Source organism: Notolepis coatsorum (genome assembly GCF_963971535.1).
Source record: "Notolepis coatsorum genome assembly, chromosome: 2".
Taxonomy (NCBI): domain Eukaryota; kingdom Metazoa; phylum Chordata; class Actinopteri; order Aulopiformes; family Paralepididae; genus Notolepis; species Notolepis coatsorum.
The window spans coordinates 218,306,478-218,331,766 of record NC_140166.1 but is presented as its reverse complement, the minus strand read 5'-3'; the positions used below and the strand labels follow the sequence as shown (position 1 = coordinate 218,331,766).

The 25,289-nt window shown below is 46.6% G+C and overlaps 2 protein-coding genes across 2 annotated transcripts in view; one reads left to right on the top strand and one right to left on the bottom strand.

Annotated features, from left to right (window-relative positions):
• Positions 1-13,605: 13,605 nt before the first annotated feature.
• On the top strand, positions 13,606-16,379 carry foxa1 (forkhead box A1). Its single transcript, XM_084308799.1, has 2 exons — positions 13,606-13,721; positions 14,994-16,379. The coding sequence occupies exons 1-2, from the start codon at positions 13,647-13,649 to the stop codon at positions 16,368-16,370; spliced, it is 1,452 nt and encodes a 483-aa protein (XP_084164925.1). The 5' UTR covers positions 13,606-13,646; the 3' UTR covers positions 16,371-16,379.
• Positions 16,380-18,635: 2,256 nt separating this feature from the next.
• mipol1 (mirror-image polydactyly 1) overlaps positions 18,636-25,289 on the bottom strand; it is a gene marked incomplete at its 3' end in the record, with an annotated part of 109,646 nt that continues 102,992 nt past the window's right edge. The window contains exon 8 of the mRNA XM_084308530.1: positions 18,636-18,640. Within this exon, the coding sequence (XP_084164656.1) occupies positions 18,636-18,640 (5 nt within the window). The remainder of the gene's footprint in view (positions 18,641-25,289) is intronic.

Below are 25,289 nucleotides of genomic sequence, written 5' to 3'. Positions count from 1 at the left end.
GAGGGCTGCCCCTTTCAGGGTGAGGGCTGCCCCTTTATCAGAGTGAGGGCTGCCCCTTTCAGAGTGAGGGCTGCCCCTTGTAGAGTGAGGGCTGCCCCTTGTAGAGTGAGGGTTGCCCCTTTCAGAGTGAGGGCTGCCCCTTTCAGAGTGAGGGCTGCCCCTTGTAGAGTGAGGGCTGCCCCTTTCAGAGTGAGGGCTGCCCCTTTATCAGAGTGAGGGCTGCCCCTTTCAGAGTGAGGGCTGCCCCTTGTAGAGTGAGGGCTGCCCCTTTCAGAGTGAGGGCTGCCCCTTTCAGAGTGAGGGCTGCCCCTTTCAGAGTGAGGGCTGCCCCTTTCAGAGTGAGGGCTGCCCCTTTCAGAGTGAGGGCTGCCCCTTGTAGAGTGAGGGCTGCCCCTTTATCAGAGTGAGGGCTGCCCCTTTCAGGGTGAGGGCTGCCCCTTTCAGAGTGAGGGCTGCCCCTTTCAGAGTGAGGGCTGCCCCTTTATCAGGGTGAGGGCTGCCCCTTTCAGGGTGAGGGCTGCCCCTTTCAGGGTGAGGGCTGCCCCTTTATCAGAGTGAGGGCTGCCCCTTTCAGAGTGAGGGCTGCCCCTTGTAGAGTGAGGGCTGCCCCTTGTAGAGTGAGGGTTGCCCCTTTCAGAGTGAGGGCTGCCCCTTTCAGAGTGAGGGCTGCCCCTTGTAGAGTGAGGGCTGCCCCTTTCAGAGTGAGGGCTGCCCCTTTCAGAGTGAGGGCTGCCCCTTTATCAGAGTGAGGGCTGCCCCTTTCAGAGTGAGGGCTGCCCCTTGTAGAGTGAGGGCTGCCCCTTTCAGGGTGAGGGCTGCCCCTTTATCAGAGTGAGGGCTGCCCCTTTCAGAGTGAGGGCTGCCCCTTTCAGAGTGAGGGCTGCCCCTTTCAGGGTGAGGGCTGCCCCTTTCAGAGTGAGGGCTGCCCATTTCAGGGTGAGGGCTGCCCCTTTCAGAGTGAGGGCTGCCCCTTTCAGAGTGAGGGCTGCCCCTTTCAGGGTGAGGGCTGCCCCTTTCAGGGTGAGGGCTGCCCCTTTCAGAGTGAGGGCTGCCCCTTTCAGAGTGAGGGCTGCCCCTTTCAGAGTGAGGGCTGCCCCTTGTAGAGTGAGGGCTGCCCCTTTAAGAGTGAGGGCTGCCCCTTTCAGAGTGAGGGCTGCCCCTTTCAGGGTGAGGGCTGCCCCTTTCAGGGTGAGGGCTGCCCCTTTCAGAGTGAGGGCTGCCCCTTTCAGAGTGAGGGCTGCCCCTTTCAGAGTGAGGGCTGCCCCTTTCAGAGTGAGGGCTGCCCCTTTCAGAGTGAGGGCTGCCCCTTTCAGAGTGAGGGCTGCCCCTTTCAGGGTGAGGGCTGCCCCTTTTAGGGTGAGGGCTGCCCCTTTCAGGGTGAGGGCTGCCCCTTTCAGAGTGAGGGCTGCCCCTTTCAGAGTGAGGGCTGCCCCTTTCAGAGTGAGGGCTGCCCCTTTCAGAGTGAGGGCTGCCCCTTTATCAGAGTGAGGGCTGCCCCTTTCAGGGTGAGGGCTGCCCCTTTCAGAGTGAGGGCTGCCCCTTGTAGAGTGAGGGCTGCCCCTTTCAGAGTGAGGGCTGCCCCTTTCAGAGTGAGGGCTGCCCCTTTCAGAGTGAGGGCTGCCCCTTTCAGAGTGAGGGCTGCCCCTTGTAGAGTGAGGGCTGCCCCTTTCAGGGTGAGGGCTGCCCCTTTCAGGGTGAGGGCTGCCCCTTTCAGAGTGAGGGCTGCCCCTTTCAGAGTGAGGGCTGCCCCTTTATCAGAGTGAGGGCTGCCCCTTTATCAGAGTGAGGGCTGCCCCTTTCAGAGTGAGGGCTGCCCCTTTCAGAGTGAGGGCTGCCCCTTTCAGAGTGAGGGCTGCCCCTTTCAGAGTGAGGGCTGCCCCTTTCAGAGTGAGGGCTGCCCCTTTCAGAGTGAGGGCTGCCCCTTTCAGAGTGAGGGCTGCCCCTTTATCAGAGTGAGGGCTGCCCCTTTCAGAGTGAGGGCTGCCCCTTTCAGAGTGAGGGCTGCCCCTTTCAGAGTGAGGGCTGCCCCTTTCAGGGTGAGGACTGCCCCTTGTAGAGTGAGGGCTGCCCCTTTCAGAGTGAGGGCTGCCCCTTTCAGGGTGAGGGCTGCCCCTTTCAGAGTGAGGGCTGCCCCTTTCAGAGTGAGGGCTGCCCCTTTCAGAGTGAGGGCTGCCCCTTTCAGAGTGAGGGCTGCCCCTTTCAGGGTGAGGGCTGCCCCTTTCAGAGTGAGGGCTGCCCCTTTCAGAGTGAGGGCTGCCCCTTTCAGAGTGAGGGCTGCCCCTTTCAGAGTGAGGGCTGCCCCTTTCAGAGTGAGGGCTGCCCCTTTCAGGGTGAGGGCTGCACCTTTCAGAGTGAGGGCTGCCCCTTTCAGGGTGAGGGCTGCCCCTTTCAGAGTGAGGGCTGCCCCTTTCAGAGTGAGGGCTGCTCCTTGTAGAGTGAGGGCTGCCCCTTTCAGGGTGAGGGCTGCCCCTTTCAGAGTGAGGGCTGCCCCTTGTAGAGTGAGGGCTGCCCCTTTCAGAGTGAGGGCTGCCCCTTTCAAAGTGAGGGCTGCCCCTTTCAGAGTGAGGGCTGCCCCTTTCAGGGTGAGGGCTGCCCCTTTCAGAGTGAGGGCTGCCCCTTGTAGAGTGAGGGCTGCCCCTTTCAGAGTGAGGGCTGCCCCTTTCAAAGTGAGGGCTGCCCCTTTCAGAGTGAGGCCTGTAGACTCAGGGGGAGCAGCCTGTTTTGTTATTAAGCATTACATCACACGCAGGAGTGTGTTATACTCATTAGAGCACGCCTAGGGGGTGTCGTTAGGCCCGATTGTATTGGTTATACAATGGCCGAATTCACCCAACCTTATTGCTACACAATAAACACACAGTAATTGAAGCATAATGGAGATTTATTCACAAAACCATCCACAGAGAAAGTAGATCCAATAGTAGATCCAATGGTCTGACAAATAAAATATATATAATAATAATCGCCTGCCATTTTTTCTTTTGTTTCACAATGGGTCATGACCAACCAATTACATAATCCAACACATGTGTAACGAACTAACATATTCCAGTTTTCTGTATCTTTTTTGGAGGATCCGTTCAAAAGATATTCATACTTCCATTTGTATATCTCTGGCGGACTCTTTCAGACTCATTCAGGGGGAAAAAAGAAAAAAGTTATTCGGTTGTGGGAGGGATCTGGGGTCACGTGGGAGTGTGTTATACGATATATAACAACGGCTAACTTGACTGTTTCAGCCAATCAGAATCAAGATATTTGCATGCCATTGTATAAGTAAGGGATAATGTATAGCTACGAGGTCATTGTCGCAAAATAATTGACCGACACAGAGTTTAAAATACCGAGGCGCCTCGCCGAGGTGTTTTAAGCGTCAGTGAAGGTAAATTATTTTGCGACAATGACCGAGTATAGCTATACATTATCCCGCTTATTACATGGCTAACTTACTAACAATATACCTAATTCATTTTACATCGACAAGACGAGATCAAATGCAGACGCAGTTCTGTTCTGTCGCTCCCGCTGTCATCGCCGGAAGCAGCCGGCAGATCCGGCAGGTGTGTCTGATTGGCTGCACTGATGCAGTGTGTCAGTGGGCTTGATTGCAAACAGCTGCGCACAGCGGTCATTATTGTTCGGCAGAGGTCCGTTATCGAGTAATAACGGACCTCTGACGAGCGCTATTGACCAATCACAAGCAAGCATTTCGGCGAATGTGAAAACGCCATTGTGTAATGTGTGTTACAGACTGCACCTCTCAGAGTGATGACTGTAGACTCAGGGGGAGCAGCCAGATCATCAGATGCTTTTGGCTCGAGTTGTGAGTCATGCAGCCTTTTCTTCTCGTCCTGGAGCTCCTCCTCCACCTCCTCCCTCCTGGGCCACGCGGCGCCTCTCCTGTTCCCCTGCATGGCCGCCTGTACTGCTGCCTGGGGGGTCCGTCAGGTGGGTCGCCAGTGTTTCACAGCCTGGAGGAGAAGCACAGACTTAAAGGAGCAGAACAGGACTGGGTGATGTAGTGGTCAAAATATGGTTCTTCTTGTTTTTGAAGGTATAACTATTAGTGCTGTCAATCGTATTAAAATATTTAATCTGATTTAATCGCATGATTGTCCATAGTTGACTCGCGATTTAATCGCAAATTAATCGCATCTTTTTCAAGTTCCAAGTTTTAATACTCTTATCAACATGAGTCAACAAATGCTTGCTTTATGCAGCCATTTAACACAAAGGGATGCAAATTTGCATCAAATTCAAAACAGAGTGATGCACAAAATAACTTAAAAGAAAATAATAATTTAAAACAATGAATAAAGTGTGCATGAAATAATAGGGGAAAGAAAACGTTAGGAACTTGTTACATTCACCCACACAAGGGCTGAGGACTCACCCCCACCCCCCCTCTCTCTCTCACACACACACACTCTCCCAGCTCTCTTTCTATCTTGCCCCTTCCTCATCTCTCACCCCCCTCTCTCTCTCTCTATCTCTCACACACACACACACACACACACACACACACACACACACACACACACACACACACACACACACTTTGAGTCAGAAACAAACATAGTATCAATGAGAGTAGCAATAATACACCTGAGTGAAGTCTAGCAAAAAAAAAAAAAGGTTAAAGAAAAAATAATAATAATAAAAAATTCTAAAAAGTTAATCGTGAGTTAAAAAGAATAGTGGCGTTAATAGAATCGGGCGTTAGCGCGTTAATACTGCGTTAACTTTGACAGCCTTCCCGCGACTTCACAGTACTGACGACGCGGTTCAGTACATTCAGCTATACGATGAATACGTCTCAGGGGGGACTATACCACACTAGGTGGAACTAGGATTGAATACATCTCAAGTACTGTAGGACTATACGACACTAGGTGGAAGGGACTAGGGTTGAATACGTCTCAAGTAGGACTATACGACACTAGGTGGAAGGAACTAGGGTTGAATACATCTCAAGTAGGACTATACGACACTAGGTGGAAGGGACTAGGGTTGAATACGTCTCAGGGAGGACTATACGACACTAGGTGGAAGGAACTAGGGGTGAATACGTCTCAGGGGGACTATACGACACTAGGTGGAACTAGGGGTGAATACGTCTCAGGGGGGACTATAGGACACTAGGTGGAACTAGGGTTTAATACGTCTCAAGGGGGACTATACAACACTAGGTGGAACTAGGGTTGAATACGTCTCAGGGAGGACTATACGACACTAGGTGGAACTAGGGTTGAATACGTCTCAAGGGGGACTATACGACACTAGGTGGAACTAGGGTTGAATACGTCTCAAGGGGGGACTATATGACACTAGGTGGAACTAGGGTTGACTACGTCTCAAGGGGGATTATACGACACTAGGTGGAACTAGGGTTGAATACGTCTCAAGGGGGACTATATGACACTAGGTGGAACTAGGGTTGAAAACGTCTCAGGGGGGAATATGCGACACTATGTGGAACTAGGGTTGAATACGTCTCAGGGAGGACTATACGACACTAGGTGGAACTAGAGTTGAATACGTCTCAGGGGGGATTATGCGACACTAGGTGGAACTAGGGTTGAAAACGTCTCAGGGGGGAATATGCGACACTAGGTGGAACTAGGGTTGAATACGTCTCAAGGGGGACTATAGACACTAGGTGGAACTAGGGTTGAATACGTCTCAAGGGGGACTATAAGACACTAGGTGGAACTAGAGTTGAATACGTCTCAGGGGGGATTATACGACACTAGTTGGAACTAGGGTTGAATACGTCTCAGGGGGGACTATACGACACTAGGTGGAACTAGGGTTGAATACGTCTCAGGGGGGATTATACGACACTACGTGGAACTAGGGTTGAATACGTCTCAGGGGGGATTATACGACACTAGTTGGAACTAGGGTTGAATACGTCTCAGGGGGGACTATACGACACTAGGTGGAACTAGGGTTGAATACGTCTCAGGGAGGACTATACGACACTAGGTGGAACTAGAGTTGAATACGTCTCAGGGGGGATTATACGACACTAGTTGGAACTAGGGTTGAATACGTCTCAGGGGGGACTATAGACACTAGGTGGAACTAGGGTTGAATACGTCTCAGGGGGGACTATACGACACTAGGTGGAAGGAACTAGGGTTGAATACGTCTCAGGGGGGGACTATACGACACTAGGTGGGACTAGAGTTGAGACATTGTAAGGAGAAAATATAAATGTGGGCAATGAAGCAAATTGCTTAGCAACAGAATTTCCGAACGCTTGCCATCCAGTCCACCCTGGACTCCCACACAGACATGGATTCCTACACCTCCTCCGTTTTGGACTACATCAGCTCTAACATAGACAGTGTCACCGCCCTCAAACAGATTACTACTGTACATCCCCCAATCAGAAGCTGTGGATGAACAGAGAGGTCCGTCTGCTGCTAAAGGCACGTGACACTGCCTTTAGATCTGGTGCTGCAGCACAGGGCTCGTCTGAAAAGGGGCATCAAACGGGACCCAGTGGAGCCACAAGCTAAGGGTTGAAGAGGACTTCAACAACTCCAACCCCCGGCGCATGCGGCAGAGCATTCCAGGCTTATAAACCCACTAGGGCTGACCCCTATTAGTCGAATAGTCGACTAATCGATCGAAAGGAGCCGTAGTTGAATTTCTTTTATATATATATTATAATTTTATTTTTTTATTTTTATTTTTTTTTATCATTCTTTCCAAAAGAAAAGAGGCCTAGAAGCGTGGCTAACGCTAATGGCACGCATACCAGAGTCTAACTGCCTAAGAAAACAGGCACAGAGGCACTGAAAGAGGATTTCACCCATCTAATGAACACACTAGACTAGACAAATATCAAGATCTATCCATCAGTGGACCAATTGCATGCTTTTGCAGAGGACAAGAAGCCTTCCGTCAGACATTAAGCACCCCCACAGCCCAAATTAAATGATAAATTATCATTATAAATTCATAGTCGACTAATAGTCGACTATCGGCTAATTTCGGCCAATCATAGTCGACTATCCAAATCCTTAGTCGGGGACAGCCCTAAAACCCACCAACAACTGTCCCCCAAACACTGATCCCTCCCTCCCTGACGAGCTCAATATCTTTTTTACGGACGCTTTGACAGGGACAACCAAGGGGCGGCCATCAAGGCTGCTTGGCCAGGCCTGCTGACCACCAACCCCTCACTCTCCCCTACCGATGTGCGTGTGTGTTGCACTGAGCGGGACTAATGCGCGTAAGGGTGCTGGCCTTGATGGCATCCCCAGTTGTGTGTGCTCAGGAACTGTGATGAGCAGCTGACTGACGTCCTAACTGACGTCTTCAACCTGTCACTAGCCCACAGGGCAATTGTCCCTGCATGCTTCAAAACCACTCTCCGCAGCGAGCCTTGAAGGAAAACTCCAACATTTTGGGAAATTAGCTTATTTGGCATCTACCCTGGAGTTAGACAAGAAGATACATACCTTTTTCTTCTCTGTGCATGCAGTAGGAGTAGGAAGACGTTTGGGAACTAGGCTAATGGAGGAACCTACTTCCAGTGACTGACGCTAAGCTAGGCTAACGGTGCACGTCTTCCTACTCCTACTGCATGCACAGAGAAGAAAAATGTATGTATCTTAACACTCCAACATTTTGGGAACATTTACATTTACATTTACATTTAGTCATTTAGCTGACGCTTTTATCCAAAGCGACTTACAAGTTCTGTACGACAAGCCATCAGGAAGGGCACAACTCTATCAGCTGAGCAACAATGTTCATCAAAGTGTTGAGTGCTACAGTGTAGGTTAGTTTATTAGGACAAGTGCATGACAGTACGGTTAGTTAGGGTTAGATTTTTTTTTTTTTTTTTTTTTTTTTTTTTTAATTCAGATAATGGTTGAAGAAGTGCGTCTTTAGTCGACGGCGAAAGATTGGACGTGATTCGGCTGTCCTAACTGGGGTGGGTAGTTCATTCCACCATGAACCCTGGAGTTAGACAAGAAGATGCATACCTTTTTTCTTCTCCGTGCATGCAGTAGGAGTAGGAAGACGTTTGGGAACTAGGCTAATGGAGGAACCTACTTCCAGTGACTGACGCTAAGCTAGGCTAACGGTGCGCGTCTTCCTACTCCTACTGCATGCACAGAGAAGAAGAAAAAGGGTATGTATCTTCTTGTCTAACTCCAGGGTAGATGCCAAATAAGCTAATTTCCCTAAATGTTGGAGTTTTCCTTTAATGACTTCCGCCTTGTTGCGCTCACCCCCATCATAATGAAGTGCTTTGAGAGGCTGATCCTGGCTCATCTCATCATCGACACTGCATGGATGAATACCAATTTGGATACGGGGAGAACAGGAGTATGGAGGATGCCATCTCCTCCGTGCTATACACTCCACCCTTTCCCACCTGGATGACAGCAACACCCAATGAGAACACTGTTCATTGACTAATAGCTCAGCATTCAACACCATCATCCCCTCCAAACTTGGTGACCTTGTGGAAACCAAGGACCTCAACGTCAACCCTTCCATCTGCAACTGGATACTTGACTTCCTAACCAACAGACCCCAGTATGTTATGTTAGACAATAATGACATCCTTCCTCCTCCACCCTCACCCTGAACACCACATTGACGTCTGTGGGCCGATTACGTCATCTATATAATATAACCCTGCCTCAGATGTCATGATGCTGCCAGATCGTAACTTCGTGTTTTCCCATCCGATACCTGGCTCTTCTTCACCCTGATCTCGTGCTCTGGATAACGTGTTCTGACCTCCGCCTGCCTGACCATTCTCCTTGCCTTTTCCCCGGAACGTATGAGGACCTGAACCTGTGTACGACCCCTTGCCTGTTGGACTGCGTTGCCCCTGCCTACTCCCCCTTATTACCTGAGTACCCGTTATATTATCGACCCCTGCCCCTCTGACTATACCCTGCCCCACACACGCTCCCTGGACTGTACGAGATCCCTCGCCCGTGTCACTCGATTCCTGCCCGAATACCTGACTTTTCTTTTTTTTTTTTTCTTTTTTTTTTCTCCATTTTTCCTCCGATTTTCTCCCATCCCAATGTTAGTCGTATGCCAATTCCCAGTCCCTTCCTGGTTGCTGCGCTTTACCCCCCACAGTCAGATCATTTGGGAGAGTGGAGGCTACCACGTGCTTCCTCCGACACACGTCCAGCCAATCACCGCTTCTTTTCACCTGGCAGCGCGGATTCTCATTGAGAGGGCGTAGCGTGTGGGAGGACCACACTATCCCCCTCAAGTCCTATCCGCGCTTAGCAGGCGCCCCGACCAAACTGTAGGAGTCGCTGTTTACAACGACCCGGACCCACCCCGCCAGCTTCTCCCACCCTCTGATACAGCCAATTGTATCAGTGCAGACGGCCAGCCAAGCTGGTGACAACCCCGGAGCTGTGAGCTGGATTCGAACAGGCGAACCAAGCTCACAGCTCCGGGGCTGGTGACGAACGCAATCTCCGCTCGACCACCTAACCGCCAATACCTGACTTTTCTAATTAAATATACCCGTGCTGGGTTTTAACGAGACCTACATGTCTGCCTTTCCGTGTCTGCATATTGGGTTCAATACGTCTAGCCGTGACAACTGAACTCTTCACCATGGTGACAGCCAGCCCCCCCCCCCCCCCCCCCCCCCCCCCCCAGACGCCACCCCCTGGACCCCCCCTCTCTCTTTTCACTCCCCCCCCCCCCCCCCCCCCCTACCTACTCCAGAACTCTGAACTCTGTTGAATAAACGTACTCAACCCATACCGTATAAACTCTGAACTATGTTGACTAAACTCAACCCATACTGTATGAACTCTGAACTCTGTTGCCTATAATCTTGAATCTATAGAATATCCATATACCATTGTGTACAATAAACATTGTATATAAATGTATCTACATACGTATATCCATACTCATATTAGTTAAACCATGACCGGCTAGACTGGTTTATTACGAGAGTGTATTCATACTCGTGTACCACTATATATAAATGATACAGTACATTGGTTTACCATATTAACTCCACATACAGTATTGACAGGTTATTATACTATATTATTCATCAAAAATAACAGAACAGAACATTCCTTGTGAGGGGATAACAGATTCAAGACGAATATTTTCAACAGGCTATAACGTTATGGGGAAAACGAGATAATATATACGACAACCGTGACGGCAACATGATAATATTAATAAACGTTAGGCCAACTCTCAATTGCCAACCTATAATTATTATGGTATCCGTTTGCCTAAATAGACAAGTCTAAAAATATAAAAGCGTTGGTCTGCATTTATAAATAACAGAGATAAACGTTACACAGCGACTGGTGCGAATAGCAATGTAACATTGAAGTTTGTCGGTGACAACTTCATCTTGACTCTTACCTTGTTGTCAGACTCATTGAAACTGTAGAGAAACAACGATACAAAGAATCCCCCGCTATTCTAATTATTCGCATAGCATATCCCTATATGGTAGAGCTTTTACAAAGACTGGAATGCAAGTCGAAATCAATGTTTCCAAACTTTTTTTACCAGATTTGACTTCCACCATTTCTGCGAGGTGCCAGTCGAAAGTGTCTCCTAGCAACCGCAGTGAGGCGGGACAACACAGACACCACGTGGGAGCTGTCTCGCGCGGACAGACAACAACTCAACAACCGTGCACGAGCTTCGGGTCCTTTTGTTGACCCTGAGGTCAAAGTGTAACGCTTTTGAAAGCGGAACTAGATAAAAGTGCGTGATGAAGATACTGTATATGTCAGTAATGGTGACTAAAGGCGGTGTAAACTAACTAATAATAACGTGTTCCTATATCGCAGGTGTAATAAAGAGTGGGCCTATATGAGCCTTAACTGACCCAATAGCCAACGTTTGGCTGCCAAATGAGGCTAGAATGCAGCTAGAATGAAAACTGATGTTTTATGGTGCCTATATTTTAAACAGGTATCTTCACCTAAATTGAAATGGATGTTCTTTTTACACAAACAATTTACATATCTCCAAATAGCCCCAAATAAAGAGATCAATGTTAAAACTGTCTATATAGGCCTTTATTGCATTAAACAGTCTGTTACATTTAATTGTGTTGTTTTTGTTGTTGTTGTTGTTAAATGTGCTAACAAACGAATGTCTGGAAAATATGCCTTTCTCTCTTAATATTCATTATGCTATTTAAGCATATGACCAATTAATTCATATTAGACATTTCAATCAAATAGGTCGACCTATCGTAAATACATTATAATAATATTATAGCATATACGACGCCATGCAGCCAATCGAATATAACGTGTGCTCTCAAACCAAATTAGATGTATTTTTAGGAACCGCTCAACAAACGTTTTGATCACGATAATAAAAACGGTTAATAGTGGCCTATTCTCAAGGCTTTGAAAATATATAGGCTATACATCCAAATTTAGTTGGGGGGAAAAAACTATAGACACGCCAACGTTCAGAGTATATGCACAATAAACATAGGCCTACACAAATTACCCTATAGCTAATAGGCTATAATCAAATTACCAATGTCATCAAATCGTACCAAGCCCCGCGATGATGGCGAGGATTTGGATACAAAACAATTGGGCAATATGCATGCCTTCATCGTGGCTGCGTGGGGATTGACACATTGGACAAAATTGGCCGTGCACATTCTGGGAAATAAATATAGGTTAAAGAAAGCCAAATGTAAAATACACTTGTTCATATTGGCAACATTATAGGCCTATAGTACCCTACATCCACAAGATGTCCCTGCATGGTGTATTCTAAGGCCTTCCTCGCGGGGTCCCAGCCCAGTGAGGCACGTGGATTCTCTCCGTGGCTCTTTGTGAGAGAGAGATGTCTTAATCCGCCTTGGACAAATCGATTTTCTCTCCGTGACGATGTGACGGATCAGACCGAGCACATAATCCGGGACAATTATCACTGTTATTCGCTCATTAGCGGGTTTTAAATCGATGGGAGCGCCGACCCCGCCCTGCGCACCGTGCGTGTTGCTCTGCTTGGCGGAGGGAGTCACTCAGTTGACAGTTATTCTAATGTCGATCTAAGGGCATGGTGATGGTTTAGTGCGGCCTGGCACCGAGACCCGAGGGGCATAACCATAACCTATAGTTCTGCCTTTCGCGTCATGGATTTTTTTTTTAATGTTTATGTTTCATTACAATACGTGTGATGATGAACTATTCAGAACCAGCAAAAACACTTGCGAGCGGTAATTAAATAGATTACGGTCTATACTTAATATTTTGCAGATACAAGTTTTAAAATGTGACTTTGGATGCAATAATGGACATATATATTATATATACGCCACATAGAATGGGGTGAATACACGTTTTTTTGGAATGAATACAGGAAGATATCATGAACGATTAAATGGAAACGAACACACGGCAGCTGAAAAACATGCGTCGCATGTTTATTTGGACACTAAAAATAAATCTGGCAAAGGAGTCGCCTATATATCAAGCAGAAATAGCATTTTTCATCAATCTGACGATGATGATTGTGTTTGTAAGAGGGATGAGGGTAGCAGATATATATATATATTGCGACTTAATTATAGCCATATCTGTGAAATTATTTTTTTGTACTAATTAATTAATACATTTTATGTTGTGGGGGGGGTGGCCTATATTCGTCTGTATGTGCTGCCTGCTGAACTTTCTCGTAACTTTCTCTGTTTCATATTAAAAATAAATAATAATAATAATGATCTTCACTTTTCGCGACCCGGACACCAATAAGGACGTGAAAAAGTGTCCGCGTCTCTTATGCCCGTGCGTGGCTCACGGAACCGCGTCTCTTAACGGACGCACGGGGGAGGTGTGACTGTGTAGACTAGCCAGTGGTTCTCAAACTACGGGTCGCGACCCAAATTGGGGTCGCGGGTAGGTGACAGTGCGCATTGGCAAGTAAAAAATTAAATAAAAAATTGTTTAATGTTCTGGCAACATATCCTGGCTAAATATGCCGCGTTTTATAACTGTGTATTGATAACATAGTGCTGTAATTACATTTTCTAATAAATATGCATGATCAAGTTCAACAACGTGTGCTTTTATTTTGATATTCCTTCATTCCGCGTTGAAATTACACGCGATGTGGGATCCCCAAAAAAAATCCTAAATAAAATGCGGTCACGGACGGTATGAAAAAGTTTGAGAAGAACCCCTGGAGGACTAGAGCCATGTCGGAGGGGAGGGGAGGGGGGGGGGCAGACATGCCATATAGGGAAATGAAATGAACGGTGAAAAAAAAACGGACAGACTGGCTCATGCCAGAAAGAGGGTTGTACTTGTTGTACCGGCGACCGGCGACGTAACGAGGCGAGGAGGAGGAGGAGGAGGAGGAGGGGGGGGGGGGAGATCTCTCACTACAGGTCACACACACCGCATCGAAGACCTCCTCACTTCTCTATACTCTCCACTCCACCCCTCCAGCCCCGTCCTCCCGTCCCTCCCTCCCCGCCAGTCACAGCCCTGCCAGCGGCGGCCCCTGGCCCCGGATAGGACAGGACAGGACCAGGAGCGAGCAGACACGTTGTTCTCCGTCTCCCTCAGAACTCGGGTCGGGGCTGCTGCCTGCTGCATGATTACGCCCCGCGGGTTTCCACCACAATGTTGGGCACAGTGAAGATGGAAGGTCACGGTGAAGCGCCAGACTGGAGCAGCTACTACAATGACGCGCAAGAGGTTGGATGCTTTTTATTATTATTATCAACATCGTGTGTATATTTCGTATATTATATTTTCTTGCATAGTGTTTGGGCTTTATTTGTTTTTACTTTTTACTGTATGAAGCACAATCCTGCAGGGGGCTCATATACAGAACCAAGCATTTCACTGTAATGTACATGATATCTGACAGATAAAACAAAACTTGAACTTGAAACTATATATATTTATATAGTTTGTTCGATTTAGGTCAAATCGAACTTATAATTTCACTCCGTTGATTAAACTTTATACCGACCGCTGAAACGAGGGTGTCTTTAGGGTTTATTATCGGTATGTGTCGCTGCCTGTATGTGTGCGTTTGGAGAGGTTTTGGGCAGATCTGGCCAAATACAGTCTATATACCTGCGCTTTTGAACATACAGGCACAACGACAAAACCCACCTGGTGGCACTGTGTTGATGCTCTTCTCTCCTCTCTGGATCTCTCTTTCATACGGGGACACGTTTTTATATGATCGGTGACCGATTTTGTGCAGATAACGTGCATCATAAAACGCAGACGTAGGGAAAACCCCCGCAATTGTTTAATTTGCCCCGTTTTGATGACAGCGGTGAAAACGGGACATATAGGTCCTTATAGTACCATATTTGCCTCATAACACGCCTCGGTATAATATGGGGGATGTTGTAAATGTAAATGAGTTCGTTTGTTTGACACCGCGACAGATAATGCAGGTCGCTTGACCTCGGCCCACATGTTTACGCAAAGACCGATACACAATATTACACGCTTTTTATCGTAACAACAGGTTGACCTGATTGCACATCTTTCAGAGCAGAACAATGACGTGCAGGTAGTTATGGGTTATATATTGATCCACACTCTTACAGACAACAGTAAATTAAATTCAGTATGGCTATCAATGTATAGACATATAATGGAATTATTGAATAATGCACTGAGTTTAGGAAAAGCATAAACATATGGTTATTATTATTTTAATTACACTTCCCCCGGCCAGTGCTGTGTATAGCAATAGGCCTCTCCAAAATGTCCACAATAAACAAAATATGTGTAGTGGTGGTTTGATAATAGCGTTATTTAACGCTTATTTGAGGAATACACATAGTAATAAGGAGGATGGGTCGGAACGGAATGGCAATAGCTTTTTAATCACATGATTCATTCAATATTTGTTTATTCTCCTTTCAGCCCACCAGGTGTAGGTCTGTTCTCCAGCCCACTGTTTACCGTGAGCCTAATGCCCCTTCGTGTCGCCTCCTGCAGGTCTACTCCCCGATGGCCAACAACGGCATGAGCGCGGCCGGGCTGCATGGCGGCATGAACAGCATGAACAGCTACATGAGCATGTCCGCGGGCGGGAACATGACCTCGGGCTCCTTCAACATGTCCTACGCCAACACGGGACTCGGCGCCGGCCTCAGCCCGGGCTCCATGGCGGGGATGGTGGGCACCGGCCCCGGTGGCATGAACGGAATGGGCGGAGGAGGGGTAGTATCGACCATGGGCACCGCGCTCAGCCCGTCCAACATGGGCGCCATGTCGGCGCAGCAACAGGCGTCTATGACCGGCGCCCTGAACCCCTACGCCAGCATGAGTCCGACCATGAGTCCGATGTCGTACACTCAGAGCAACCTGAACCGGGCCCGGGACAACAAGTCGCTGAGGAGAAGCTACCCGCACGCCAAGCCTCCTTACTCCTACATCTCCCTCATCACCATGGCCATCCAGCAGGCGCCCAGCAAGATGCTGACGCTGGCCGAGATCTACCAGTGGATAATGGACCTGTTCCCCTACTACCGGCAGAACCAGCAGCGCTGGCAGAACTCCATACGACACTCGCTCTCTTTCAACGACTGTTTCGTGAAAGTTTCCCGGTCGCCGGATAAGCCGGGAAAGGGTTCCTACTGGGCGCTGCACCCTGACTCTGGGAATATGTTCGAGAACGGCTGCTACCTCCGCCGGCAAAAGCGGTTCAAATGCGACAACAAGAAGCTGTCGGGTAGTAAAGGGGAAGGAGGGAGGAAGGACCAGTCCAGTTCGGGCGGCATGTCTCCGTCCGGCGGCGAGAACGCCATGAACATCAAGCCCGGCGGCGGCGGCCACATGGACTCGTCCTCCCTCTCCGCGTCCAGCCAGTCGGCCAGTCCCACCATGCACGGGGGTCTGGACCACCGGGGCGGCGGCGGCGGCGGCATGAGCGGCGGGGCCTCGGAGCTAAAGGTCCCCGGGTCGCAGCTCCACTCCACGGGGGCGGGGGGCACCATCGCCACCGCGGCGGTCACCGCCTCGCTCTCCTCCCTCTCGTTACCCGGCGGCGCGCAGCACTCGATGGCACTGCACCACGAGTCGCAGCAGCAGCTCCACCTCAAAGGAGACCCCCATTACTCGTTCAACCACCCGTTTTCGATTAATAATTTAATGTCGTCGTCCGAGCAGCAGCACAAACTGGACTTGAAAGCCTACGAGCAGGCGCTGCAGTACTCCGCCTACGGCTCAGGGATGTCGGCCTCGGGCCTGCAGCTGCACGGCGGCGCCTCCATGGCCGCCGGGGGCAGAGGCGGCATGATGGACCCGTCCTCCGCGCTCGAGGCCTCCTACTACCAAGGTGTGTATTCCAGACCGGTGCTCAACACCTCGTAGTATCCGATGATCCGCTCTTTTTTACATGTTGGGGGGGGGGCATAAAAATGGAAAAATACAAAAAACATTTAATCTTATTTTTGCATGCACTTGGTGCATAAAGGGACTGTTACTGAAATGTAAACGGAGAATGTGTATGAGTTTTTATTATTAAGCCTAAAATTACAAATAGGCCCCCTATACTGTAAAGTGTTACCATTGAATGATTGTATATTATCCAGTTGTAAATCATTGCTAGTGTATTTAAGACAATTTTTTCGAGCCTGTATATACAAAGAAAATATGGGCTATAATGTTGTATTCTTTCCTCTCAAAAACGTGTAGTCTTCTCTATGAATACTGTCCATGAGTTATTATCCTACAATGTGCATGAATGAAGGAAGGTCAACCAGGCAGGTGCAAAAAAATTAAAAAATTAAAAATAAAAACACCTGCCGTAACGGTACAGTTTTTTTTTAATGGGTGTTGTTGACATTTTTATGCGTTGCTTTGGTTTCATTTGCTAAATATCTGACAAACATATTTCCAACCCAGTCTTGTATTACAATATTTTTTAAAAGCCACGTGGAAATGCATCATGAATAAATTGTTTTTTATTTCTTTATGGTGGAATTCCAAGTGTTTTGTGGTATTTTTTTCCCGCAGAGACGAAGAAACGGGTGATTTTATGTGCAAAGCCTTTCTGTCCATGTTGTCGTGTGTCTGTCGCCTCGTGTTGGTTCTGATGACTCTGCATGTTCTTAACTTATTCTTGTTCATTTTCAAATAAAACAAAACAAGATTTATTTGCCGATTGTTGTAATTTTTATTTTACGTTTTGGAGCGATTTTACGCGCGCGGCCCCCGGCGCGTGCGTAAAGGCCAAGTATGTAAAAAAAGTATTTGAACGCTGTTGCGAGAGGGAAAGGTATTTCACACAAAACATGCGATATGTTTGCCTTATATATACTCCTTAAAATAGTAATTAAAAATGAATACAAATAAAATAAGAAATAAAAAAAATAAGAAAAAGACGACAGCTAATGTACTGTACTTCCAATTGTATTTGTGCTTTATAAAAAAAAACATATTTTGTTTGCCCAATTCTTAATTTTGACCAATCTTATAATTATATTACAATATAATTATTTAGATGCATTTGTTGCATTTGAACCGCTATCTAAACAACGCCACTGCATCCCCGTCACCCTCGCAGCCCTGTGTGCGGGCTGCCTGCATGCCTGATGAATGAGCCTAAAGCCTAAAGCCAACTCTAACAGTAATATAGCCGCAAAGCCCCGCATGATAAAGGACCCGGGCTGCTGTAAATGGATTTCTAACAGTATCACAGAAGGCCAGCTCTTCTCTTTTTGTGCCGCGTAACCTTACATGATGGGCCCGTGAACCTCGACAGATTTCACTTTGATCGGGGTATTTTGTACCAGACACACATTTTGGCCGGGGAGCCGTGAAATGTGTTTAATTATCACGTAATTGCCCCCCGACGCGCAAATAAGACGGAGGAGAATGGGACCGAGCGCGTCGTGGAATCGAGGTGGATTGAGGCGCATTATTATATCAGGGATGATAAAGGAACGCGCTATTCATGAGCTCCGGGACATATGCAGTGCATTTAAACACGACTTGTTTAATACAACACAGCGACAAGACTTTTATTAGATCGATTTCAATCATAATTAAACGTTTAATAAAGACGTGGGCATGAGGGAGAAGCGGACTATGGGTGAAATCGTTAGACATTATACGCACAATAAAGACACAGAACCAAATGCATGCTGCAGGATGGGCAAGGAACTATTTAACATGTTGTTAAATGTAGGATGTTAGTTATTAAACAACAACTTCATGTATATAAAACTGAGTCACATGTCGCGCACGCGTGAGAAAAAACGAACCCATTATTTGATACAATCATAAAAAAAATCTATTGTGTGCTTATTCTTTTTTATGATGAATTTACTCAACGATCTTTCTGAATGTATACATTTCTTATTTGTTTACTGTTGATTATCACTTGTATAGCTAAAGTTGAACAGTGAATTCATGATTTAATTGTGCAAATCATGGACAATGATGTAGTTTTTCGTGTAGGCTGCCTGCAGTAGAATAATAATGTTGAAAATGATGATGCAATATTTATTTCTATATAGGGTTAAGAAAAGGTGGAACTCACGGCATTTTAAAATAACATTCTTTATTTATTTTTTCTTCGAATCGCTCAATGGCATGAGCCTTGACGTCGCAGAAAGAAAGATATAATATGCTTCAGCCTTGACACAAGAGAGACACAGACGAAGAGATAAAATCTAATATCTTTTGTTGTCCACTTTCCTCTCGATTTCACATTTAATTTGTCTGAGGACCGGATCAAGCTCCTTATTGCCATTTTACCGAGTGTGACCTATTCAATTGACCAGACACTCATGTTATTGTGGAGGGTCTTATAGCTTTCTATATCAAGGACACTTCGTTCATTTCGTTGACAACCCATCCTCCCATTGGAAATGCAGACTTTAATAAACAGACATGGACCTATATATTTCAACACGACGCCAGCAATCAAACATATATCAGAGAATAACAACAGCAACCATCTGTTTGAAACGCAACCTAAATACAGTGGGGGTATATTAGTGGGAAATACAGCTTATACATCTTTGGAGAGATGGTTGAACTTTGGAAGGAGGCAGGGCGTTCATTAGTTTGCCCAGCTGTTGGGGTGTGGTTGAGTCTGGACGTAACCTTTAGTGTCGAAAGTGAAACAGCAGCATGCAAACACAAAGTCAACCTGTCAGTGGCTTTTTAACGTGTATTTGATTCTCATTTGATCTAAACGGGAGAAGCAAACGTATATGGCCTATATAGATCATTTATGTTTAGTCCTAAATATGATCATATAGCCTGTATATATTATATATATAGAGAGAGAGAGTAATCATTTCCGAATAATATAGTCATCTAATTAAGACCAACGATTATAAATATCAGTTAGACTGGTACCTTAATGATCCAAACTAAAACTCACCAATAAGAAATTGGGACAATAATATGGAATGTATTGTCAAACTGTATCCTGACAATGTTTCGCGACATTAACCAGTCATAAAGTTAAAGGTGCACTATAGTTTTGAGAGTCAGAGAAGTGGTAAAAAAAAAAAGAAAACTATATTTTCACAAGTGAATAAACAAACTTTGCTCAGAGGAATATTTGTTCCCCGGAACTGCAGTTTGAAGCTATAAACTGCCTGAAAAGTCACGTGTCACTGTTTCTGTTTACAAATGTAGGGCCTGCAATTGTATTTACAAACATATTCTAAAGGCTATATATAGGCTTGGTTCACACAGTGCCTCGAATGGATTTTGTTTTGATTTATGATGACATAAAATTAATATAATTTTTTTAAATAATAATATATATAAATGTGTTTGTGAACTAATCGCAGGCTCTGCAGGTGTACGATATCCCTTCAAACTACGTAGTGCACCTTTAATAACGTATTTCCCCCCCCTTTTTTTTAAACTAAGCTACTCATTAACGAATTAATGACTAGGTATACCCGCTTTATTGCAGTTAATTACGACCCCTTTATCAGTTTATAGATTAACTGTGGGCGTCGTCCTCTCCTAAATTGGTTAGTGACAGTCCATGGCTCTGTGAATCGGCCCCACTCTCCCGTCGAAGTCGCCCAACCTTTAGTAATGTGCGACATATGTTCGCAGCGGGGCAGTGTCCAGCGCAGGGGCCCTCGCTGGCCTGCCCCCCCCCCCCCGGCCCCCCCACACCACCAGAATCATGTGCCATTTCTCGTTACCCCATCCCATCAAAAGCTCTGGCGCTTTCTCTCGCCTTATGGAGGAAAAATTCGCCAACAATGCCGAGGCCCCTCTACATCAAAAGCGGCCATCAGCGAGCCTCGGCGTGGACCTTTCTTCCCGGCCCCTTTCATTCCGAGTTTAGAAAGCCACAAACAGAGGCCAAGGCGACTCCTAATGCCTTTTGATGGGGATTGAATTAATTATCTCCAATAACACAATTGTGCTTGGCCAACGAAAAGAGCAAAAGCAATACCCCCTTCAGAATCAGAAGAGAGAGAGAGAGAGAGGGAGAGAGGGAGAGAAGAATAGAGGAGAAGGGGGGATTTTCAAAGGCCGAGCGAGGGGAGAGAAGAGGGAGAGAGAGAGAGAGAGATCTCTATCCCCATGATCAGCTTTGAGGAGCAGCTGCTTTTCCATTAAAAATTATACGGGAGAAGTTTATTAGGCTTTGTGTCGCCCTAATATGCATTGGCCGTGTAAGGTTGGTGGTCCCCGGCTTGGCCGCTGAGCTGAGAGGAGACCACGCAGGTCTTGTGTCTTCATCACAGGCCGGGCGACCCCACAGAGGAGCGGGGGAAAGGACAATCCAATTGGCACTGGTTTCCTGCATGGCTGTTTTGGTGCAGGGCTCTTTTTTTCTCATGGTAACGGGACACGTCTTCAGAAACGATTGATCCTATGGAGGGGAATGACCGACAATGTTATACTTTGATCCCCCTTTTTTATAACAAAATGTATAGCCTATAGATGTTCAATCAAATGAAAAAAAGCAGCCCTATATCTTAGGCTACAGCCAGGTCCAACGATGGACAGACAATACAGTCTATAATAAAAACGCATTCGTCTACAGTCCAACATACCGGCACTTCCTTTCCTTCCCAAATTCGATATCTTATATTGTAGACATACAACCTATAAAAGTGCACCAACCAAGCAGCCTGTGGCATCAAATAGCACATTTTGGTAAATATTTATAGTCAGAAATGTTGCCATATACTAGTGTAAACTGCCCAGGCATAAACTAATAACATTTCATTGTGTATTAAGATTACATTACGTTCAAGAAAGAAAAAAAACTGTGAGCATAAATCGCTTATACCAGAATAGCTAAACGAGTATAGACAGATATAGGTAGATATAGAGACAGATATAGCGCGTCAAAGAGAGGAGGATAGTAGAAATATTTGGTGTCGTTATAGCAACCGGATCAGCTCCGCTTTTCTCCGCCCAGCCATTCAGGCCCGCTGGAACACGTTTTTAATTAAAGGAATAAAAAAAAGTAGTTTTGTGCATGGTCCCCCGTCATAATGCAACCATGGGCCGGGTTTTCAACACGGGATTCCCCTCTGCCCTGTCTCTTTGATGCGCACAGGCTGAATGATGGTCACAGGCCGCGAGACCAAAACAGCTATAGGGACATAACAGCCAGAGAGAAGAAAAACGTGGGGCCAAAATACTGCACGACAGCCGAGTGTATAGGTCTATTGTCATCACGGGTATAGTGGGTATAGTGGGACCAGGCCCGTGGCCAAAGAGTGACCCGAAACTATAGAAAACACAAGCAAGTTCAGCCAAGGGAGAACATTGATGATACAAAACGCCTTCTTCATTGTGTTTGTAAACGGATTACAAAAAAAATATATATATATATATTTAGTAGAATGATTCAAACTCAGTTTCTTTCGGTGATTTCCTACAGATTGATGATGACGCCCCCACACACACACACACACAGACAGACCTATAGCTGTGTATAGGGATGACTTGGAGGATATATCAAAAGTTTTCAGGTCCCAACAAAGTGAAGGTTTAGCCGCAGTATTGGGGACAAGGAGGATTATCGCCAGGAGAAACATACATCGGGGAGGACCTCGTGGGATTAGGCGCGAGGACACCCAAGTTGTGCCATCTCCACGGTTACCAGGCGCGCCGCGCGGGGTGTGTGTGTGTGTGTGTGTGTGTGGGGCATAATCGACAAGCTTGTCAGAAGGGGCAGGTCTTTCTCTCCCTCTCACTCTCACACACACACACACACACCTTCTAATAAGGGCCTTGTTTGTGTAGTTCTCTGTCCTCCAACATGGCTGACTGGAACATAGCAAGGTTATTGTTATGAACATGGCAATGGAGGAGACAACGGCTCTTATGTGAAAAACGACGGTTGCTGATTATGATCAAATATATCAACAAAAACAATTGGGTGCCTTATTACACTGGCACAACAAGTCACAGTGGAGCAGTGATATCATGCGTTTCCAGTGTCTTACCTCCTCATACCACTGCATATATACAAATCAGGCATTTTCTTTTCAAAGTGGTTACCAATGGTGGTTACAGACGGCCATACTGGAAGAAAGAGAACCGGGCTATTAACACAAACGTTCCGTGCGAGAGGCCTCTATTGCAACTTGGAGGGCAGTGCAGTGCAACAGTTTTTTTTTCTGAGTACATAATCGATCCTGCGTGGGTACACAAGATCCCCCGCGCGGGACATGTCCTGTTTTCACTGAAGGGCACGCGGGGACCGGTGGAGTGTGAGGGGGACGGCGGGGCGTGAGGGTCAAAATGCTCATCGATATAGAGAAAAAAAGAAGAAAAATGCAAACGTAAACGATGTGGATATAATTGTTTGGTGTGTGTGTGTGGGCCGCAGCAAAGGTCGCCCCCATCTCTCTGGCCTCCTCGTTCTGTTTGTAAATTATTAGCATGCAAAGCAGGAGCGAGAGAGAGAGGGAGAGAGGGAGAGAGGGAGAGAGAGAGAGAGAGGGAGAGTGGAGAGAGTACAGTCCTGAATATGTAGACTTTCTCCTTCACGCTGACAATGCAGCAGCCATCAGCGCCACATTCACTGTGAGCAGAATGTGCATTCAGCGAGAAGTTGGTGCAATATGGCTTTTGAAAGCCCCGTTGAATGGGAGGGACAATGACGCAAAATACCCAAATCTGGAGAAAGCCAGGTGGAAGGCAAATAGAAAACACATCAAAAGGCTTTCCCAAATCGTATAATATGCGCATGTTTAGGAAAGCTTTTTGAGCTGTTTTCTATTTGCTTAGGAGTGAAAGGACATGGAAAGGCTTTCGTTGGTAAACTATGCCATTCATTCTCATAACCTGGAGGAAACATAACCCGTCTTGTTGAATATGAACATTCAAGTTTTGCCTCTAATAGTTTAGTTACCTAGAGGTAGTTAACAAATATAAGCATGCCCCTTAAAATGAATAGCTTGACCTACTCTGACAACTTAACTTGATTTTAAAAACGTTGTGAGAACATGACGTCAGTGAGAGATTGAGAGAGCCAGGGATGTTAAGGTGGGTTCATTTCAGAGTTGAGTATGAGTTGTTACATACATCCGACTAAATGAATACCAGGGGAGATCGTTTTTTGTATTCGTTTTTTTTATTATCTTTTTCCTTCTTTCTTTTTTCCGTTTTTCTGCCCTCCCAATGTTAGTCGTTATGCCAATTCCCAATCCCCTTCCTGGTCGTTGCGCACTCTACCCCCTACCGTCGGTCCGAGACTATCACTTGCTTCCTCCGACACATGTGTACCCAGCCCACCGCTTCTTTTCACCTGGCAGCGCGGACTCTCACTGGGAGAGTGTAACGTGTGGAAGGTCACACTACCTCTCCTTCCCTCGCTGTGCAGGCGCCCCGACCGAACTGTAGGAGTCGCTGTCCACAACGACCCAGACCCACCCACCGGCTTCCCTCCCGCTGACTCTGCCAATCGAGCCAGTATGACGGCCGGCCAAGCCGGAAGCAACGCCGACAGCTGGATTTGATACCAGTGTCTCTTGCGTTGGTGACGAGCGCCTTGTCCGCTGCGCCACCCAGCCGCCCAACTTAACTTGATTTTAATAACTTTGTGAGAACATGATGTCAGTGAGACATTGAGAGAGCCAGGGATGTTAAGGTGGGTTCATTTCAGAGTTGAGTATGAGTTGTCACTTACATCAGACTAAATGAATACCAGGGGAGATAGTTTCTCTTTTAAGGCCTGTTTTAAATATACTTTAAGTGCAAAACCTTAAAATAACACTCCAACATTTTGGGAAATTAGCTTATTTGCCATCTACCCTGGAGTTAGACAAGAAGATACATACCTTTGTTCTTCTCTGTGCATGCAGTAGGAGTAGGAAGACGTGCACCGTTAGCCTAGCTTAGCGTCAGTCACTGGAAGTAGGTTCCTCCATTAGCCTACATCCCAACGTCTTCCTACTCCTACTGCATGCACAGAGAAGAAAAAGGTAAGCATCTTCTTGTCTAACTCCAGGGTAGATGGCAAATAAGCGAATTTCCCAAAATGTTGGAGTGTTCCTTTAAGTCAACACAGGAACTAAAAGGCAGCTTGTTTTATCTTCAATTAGAAAAAGAATATGAAGCACTCCACCTTTACACTCTCCTGCAAGCCCCTGCTGTCTCCATTACTCCACCTTTAAATGGTAAATGGCTGCTTTTTTATATAGTGCTTTTATCCAAAGCGCTTTACAATTTGTTACTCACATTTTACCCATTCACTCACACATTCACTCACACAGACATTCACACACTGACGGCGGAGGCAACCATGCAAGGTGCTGCCAACCTGCTCATCGGGAGCAATTAGGGGTTAAGTGTCTTGCTCAAGGACACATCGACACGCTGCCCGGGAGGAGCGGGAATCGAACCGGGAACCTCCGGATTGCCAGACGACTGCTCTACCTCCTGAGCCACTGTCGCCACCCTACACCTCTACACTCTGCTGCAAGCCCCTGCTGTCTCCATTACTCCACCGCTACACCTCAGAATGCAGCCAGCAATCAAAGCCTATTTACATCACATATAATCAACCAATTATATATGGGAAAACATACTGTATAGATTATGATTGACCATAGAGGGGAAAAAAACAATTCCAAATAATAATTTCCAGTCGTTTTATTCTTTTGCTTTATGTCATACAATAGCAACACCACACACAAAAGAAAAGCAATACAATACAGCAATACTGACTCATCAATGCACCAGTGGTTAATGTGTAACAATAGTTGATTATCATAACAACATACGAGTAATGTACACAGTTATATAGAGGGAGAGAGAAGGTGACATCAGAACACA